General features: G+C 37.7%; 1 protein-coding gene across 1 annotated transcript; it reads left to right on the top strand.

The window, feature by feature from the left end:
• Window positions 1-750: 750 nt before the first annotated feature.
• NADSYN1 (NAD synthetase 1) lies at window positions 751-5,672 on the top strand. The gene has a single exon (XM_044076956.1). The coding sequence runs from the start codon at window positions 847-849 to the stop codon at window positions 2,971-2,973; it is 2,127 nt and encodes a 708-aa protein (XP_043932891.1). The 5' UTR covers window positions 751-846; the 3' UTR covers window positions 2,974-5,672.
• The last annotated feature ends 319 nt before the right edge of the window (window positions 5,673-5,991 follow it).

The following is a 5,991-nucleotide window of genomic DNA, read 5'->3' as shown; positions in this document are numbered from 1 at the left end:
TTCTGTATAATAAAATGCAAAATGGAACGCCACAGTTTCTGTCACACAGGCACTACATGGCTTAATGTTGCGTTCATGAATCATTTAAACGACCATATTTCATAAGATGATTAACATTACGAGTGTCCAGTAATTTCTTCAGTTGTTTTGTTACCAAGCTGGAAGGAAGTCTAGTGCCTCGGACTGTGTGAATGTACACCGGTTGTGTTAGAAAAATATAGGATTTATGTCCTTCTTTAATGTAGTGGGTTGCTCAAACATTTATTTGATTTATTTAATGTTTGTTGGCCGAAAGAAAGAAAAAAAGCATTACAGCATAAATGCATTTCATAAACATATGACAAGGGTTACTGTTTCTGCCTTTTTTAACGTTTGACTTAATAGCACGCTGTTGCAGTGCTTACTAACACTAGCTTGCTTCTTGCTTAGTCCATGTGTACTAACTTAAGTAAGGGGTGCTATATGTCATAGTTATCAGCATATTCGAAACAGTTACAGTTAAAATATTACTTGTTTTAGACTAAATATTTTTAAATTCGTTTGTTACAATTGCCGCAGACCACAGTTTAGTCTATTTCCTAACTATGTTTAGCTGAAGACGTATATATAGATAAGATATTACTAAATTCCTGCTTTAATTAAAGGAACATATTACTAAATTCCTGCTTTAATTAAAGGAACGAATTCCGTTTGTGTAGGAACTAATATTAGGTTGAGCGGATAGGAAGTGAATTGCGACGGACTGGTAAAGCTTAGGTGTAGGTGCCACCGCTATAGGCGACGAATAGAGGGCATTTAAGTTGCAGTGTAGTTGTACTGGTTAACGGCAAACTTGAATTGGGTGTTATGATGGGTCGTAAAGTGGTTGTAGCAACTTGTGCGCTGAACCAGTGGGCTTTAGACTTTGAAGGAAATTTGCAGAGAATTTTAAAAAGTATTGAAATAGCAAAATCCAAGGGAGCACGGTATAGGCTTGGACCAGAACTTGAAATTTGTGGTTACGGCTGTTCGGATCACTTCTACGAGTCGGATACCATTCTTCACTCTTTTCAAGTCCTTGCAACACTTCTGACATCGCCTATTACTGAAGATATAATATGTGATGTTGGTATGCCAGTAATGCATAGAAATGTCCGTTACAATTGCAGAGTTATTTTTCTTAATAAGAAAATCCTTTTGATTCGGCCGAAGATGATATTGGCCAATTCGGGGAATTACAGAGAACTTCGCTGGTTTACACCATGGAGTAAACCACGGCTGGTGGAAGAGTACTTTCTACCCAGAATGATACAGAACTTGACAGGGCAAGATACAGTACTGTTTGGAGATGCAGTAATTGCAACAAAGGATACATGTATTGGCAGTGAAATATGTGAAGAGCTTTGGGTACCAAACAGTCCTCATATTGGCATGGGTTTAGATGGAGTAGAGATAATTACCAATTCCTCAGGAAGTCATCATGTCCTGAGAAAAGCTCATATCCGAGTAGATTTAGTCAAGTCAGCTACAGCTAAGAATGGAGGAATCTATGTACTTGCAAATCAAAAAGGCTGTGATGGCGATCGTTTGTATTACGACGGTTGTGCCATGATTGCAATAAATGGAAATATTGTGGTCCAGGGATCTCAGTTCTCTGCAGATGATGTGGAAGTGATAGCAGCAACTCTGGATTTAGAAGATGTCCGAAGCTACAGATCAGCAATTATATCTCGGAACTTACTGGCAAGTGAAGCACCATCCTATAAACGAGTGAAGGTGAACTTTTCCTTATCTGTAGTGGCGGATATCCATGTACCAACCTCTGAACCTATAGAGTGGCAGTACCATACCCCAGAGGAAGAAATCAGTCTGGGTCCAGCTTACTGGTTGTGGGACTATCTAAGACGTAGTGGCCAGTCTGGCTTTCTCCTGCCTCTGAGTGGAGGAATTGACAGCTCTGCCACAGCTTGCATTGTTTATTCCATGTGCCATCAGGTGTGCCTTTCTGCAGCGAATGGCAATGCACAGGTGCTGGAAGACCTCCAAAAGATAGTATGTGATAATAGTTATATACCTAAAGACCCTCGAGAGCTATGTGGGAAAATATTTACCACTTGCTATATGGCTAGTGAAAACTCTTCACAGGACACCCAGCAGAGGGCCAGGATGCTTGCTGAACAAATTGGCAGCTATCATATCAACCTAAACATTGATGGAGCTGTTAAGGCCATGATGGGAATTTTCACCATGGTGACTGGTAAATCTCCTCAGTTTCGAATGCATGGAGGAAGTAGCAGGGAGAATTTGGCACTGCAAAATGTGCAAGCTAGAATAAGAATGGTCCTTGCCTACCTCTTTGCACAGCTGAGTTTCTGGGCTCGAGGAAAACCAGGAGGACTTCTTGTGTTGGGGTCTGCAAATGTTGATGAAAGTCTTAGAGGTTACCTGACCAAGTATGATTGCTCTAGTGCTGATATCAATCCAATTGGTGGAATAAGTAAGACAGATTTACGAAGCTTCATTCAGTATTGTATTGAACATTTTAATTTGACTGCTCTAAGAGGCATAATGTCTGCACCACCTACAGCAGAGTTGGAGCCACTGTCAAATGGATTTGTATCCCAGACTGATGAGGTAGATATGGGAATGACGTATGCTGAACTGTCTATGTACGGTAAACTGAGAAAATTTGAAACATGTGGACCATACAGTATGTTTTATAAACTTCTTAACATGTGGAGAGGGATCTGTAACCCACAAGAAGTGGCAAATAAGGTGAAGCACTTTTTTAGAATGTATTCCATTAACAGGCACAAAATGACTATACTAACTCCAGCATATCATGCTGAAAATTATAGTCCTGATGATAACAGATTTGATCTGCGACCATTCCTGTACAACTCTTCATGGCCTTGGCAGTTCCGGTGTATCGACGCTGAGGTATCCAAGATTGAAAATAATGAATTGAATCCAGCCTATGAAGAGTTAGACTGACTGATAAGCCCAGCATAGCGAATAAAACTGTAATCAATTTCCGCAATGTAATACCATATGGCAATTGGTTGAATTCTTCCTGACTCTTCTAGTAAACCTACTCAAGAAGAGATGCTTATATATAGAAGTCAGTCCTAATTATGAATGGCACCTTGCTTGATGTCATACACTTCTGTTAGATGGAGCTATGTGGCAAGCATTTGTTTTTAACTTTATGGATCATCTGTCATCATCCCTCCTCTTCCTTGCGCTGTTGTGGGTATTCATTGCTGAAACAATATTAGTCTTTATAAAATATGTATAATTTTTGACTAATGTAGAGCTTAACTGGGATGTGGGAATGACTTAATGTAGTTCAGATTTCCTTTAATGTTTTCAATCGTTTTATTGCACTGGCACATTAAAGATTTATAAATTATTTTATAAAGATGCACAGTTAAATGCCTAGGATTCAGGGTGTCACATTCCCTGCAGCACATCTGTCATGTTTCCGCCATGCAAAATGTCTGCCTTGAATAACTTAGCACAGGATAACTTGTTTGTTACTGGATTGCTTCTTGTAGGAGTACTGGACAAAAGAGCAAATCTTTGCAAAACATTTGTTGATAGATTTCTTTTCTGTTTATGTTGTAGTGTAACTGAGGAATAGCCCGTAATGAGATTGGAGTTTTCCAAGAATTTGACTTTCTGAATGTATTGGGACATAACTTGGGACTAAAAGTTGTTTCTACCTGTCCAAATATTTACTAAAATGTTAAGTTCTGTGCTGTGCTGTGCATTTCATGTTTTTGTGTTATTTGTAACACTTTTGCCTTGGAAATTTTTAAAAAATTCTAGTACTGATACAGAAATAAAAAGAGATGATTGTTTAAATGACTAGCCCCTAGTATGTGCAGTACTGAATTCCAAATGACTCTTTCCATATCCTGCTCAATACCATCCTCAAGCTACTGTGAGGGTGTGCATGACGCACTTGCTTATATTATTTATAATTAATACACTGATGTGTAGACACTATTATTGCTGAAATTAATTTAAAACTAGTGAATAAGGGCAAGTTAAAGACATGAAGAGAAACTACCATCATAACTAAATTAGCAGGAGGGACATTTATTATCATCTGTCTTGTATACAATAGACACATTCCCATATTAATGCTATTTAACAAAGGGAGATCAGTGTAAAATACTAGATTAATCTTGAAATGTTTTCAGTTCTTACTGTAAAACATTTGCATTTCCTGTGTTTTTAAGATGGGAATGTGCTGTTCTGTACAGGATGTGTTCTGTTACTATCTTAGCTCTTCCAATAGGAATGGTAACCCCTCCTTAACTCCACAACAGACAATGTTATAAAATTAATTATATATATTATATAAAATTAAAAAAAGGTAATTGGTATGTGAGGGTTGTCACATGCTGTAACACCAGTAGTAGATAACCATGAATTGTGGAACACTCGTAACAATGCAAAATTAATAAAGTAACGAAAGAAAAAAATGGCAGCTCTAATTACTGGCAGATTTGTGATAGTATTTCTTTGTGCAGATGATTCTCCAGGTTGTGAAAGAGGTTGTAACTTCCCTCTGGCCTGTCTACACTGCAACATCATTTATTTAATGATATGAATATGGAACTTGACAGTAGATGTGTAGGGTGGGTGGGAGGGCATGATCCACACACACACACACACACACACACACACACACACACACACACACGGAGTAAGAACAGCAGTGCAAAAGTAGTGTGTTACCATTCATATTAATGGAGAAAAATGGTGCATAAAATATACTGGTGCTTAGACTCCATATTTTCTCATAAAAGGCAAGTAATTTAACTTCAGTATTGTATACGTGTTACTGTTTGTGCTTATGGTTGTAAGGAGCTTCAGCTCCAGACTCAAAACTGACAAGTAGATTTCATCGACCCTGTTAGTCATCGGGTCTTAGCCCTTTGTTGTGCAGACATCAGGGGGCACTCCGGTAAACATTTTCCCAAAAAGGGACCTAGTTTGATTGCAAATTCTGTATTGTTAAAAACAAAGCTCAGGACTGCTATCTGCAGTTATTTTCTGTTAGTTATGTAACTTCCATGCAGTCTCTAGCTGCTCATAACATTTTTAACGTATTCCTTCCAGTACAGCTCTTTTGAGTGCGTACCTTTAACTCCCAATGGGTGTGGCTTGAGCCTTTAAAAATGAAGACATCACCTTAGAGTTCTAACAAATACTCACTGACAGAGGTTAAATATCAATACAGTTGTTTGCCATCATGTATGCTTCAAAGTCTGTATGTAACATGGTTTTGGAATTATTAATGCAGATATGAACAAGCAATTTTTTAACGCCTAGAGGCGAAGTAGGAGTTAACTGCAGAAATGCCTGGAGGTGCACTCAGTTGTGAAAAATGTCCTGTGACTTGTATTAAGTTGATCATAAAATCTATTAGTATAACTGTTCAGGCTGTGAATGTAGGACAGCCGGATGTGGAAAAAATAATACATTTCTTTGTATTTATGTATTGGTTAAATCTGTGTAATTGCAGTGTGGAACTTTCTATTTATATACAGACATGTATCTGTGTATGTATAATAAACATGGTTAAAAACCTATGAACTATACAAGTAATTAAATACGATTGGTAACATTGATCTGTTTGTTTTTCTGCAAATAAATACCCTGCACTAATTTAATCAGTACCTGTTTGTTTGCATAATCTTTTAGTTTTCTGGAGTTTTAACTGTAACTATGTACTTATTTTTTGGTGAAGCTAGCCTGCATCTGTCTTACATAATGCAGTAATTGAATTGTGAAAGCACACATTTGTTTTTGTCCAGAACGTTGGGGACTTGAATGTATGATATATACTTCACCTCAGAATGATACAGAGTATCACAGACATATGGAGGAATCTGGAAAAAGATGTTATGTACAGCACATTCATCATTCCCATTATAAAGAGAGGAGTGCTGGCATAAGAGTTTCATAGCTAGAAGATGATGGTGTTCTTAATTTTTA

Source organism: Protopterus annectens, chromosome 7.part0 (assembly GCF_019279795.1).
Source record: "Protopterus annectens isolate FY-2018-M chromosome 7.part0, PAN1.0, whole genome shotgun sequence".
Lineage (NCBI taxonomy): Eukaryota > Metazoa > Chordata > Ceratodontiformes > Protopteridae > Protopterus > Protopterus annectens.
The sequence above is the reverse complement of the archived record's forward strand: the minus strand, read 5'-3'. Positions and strand labels throughout refer to the sequence as shown.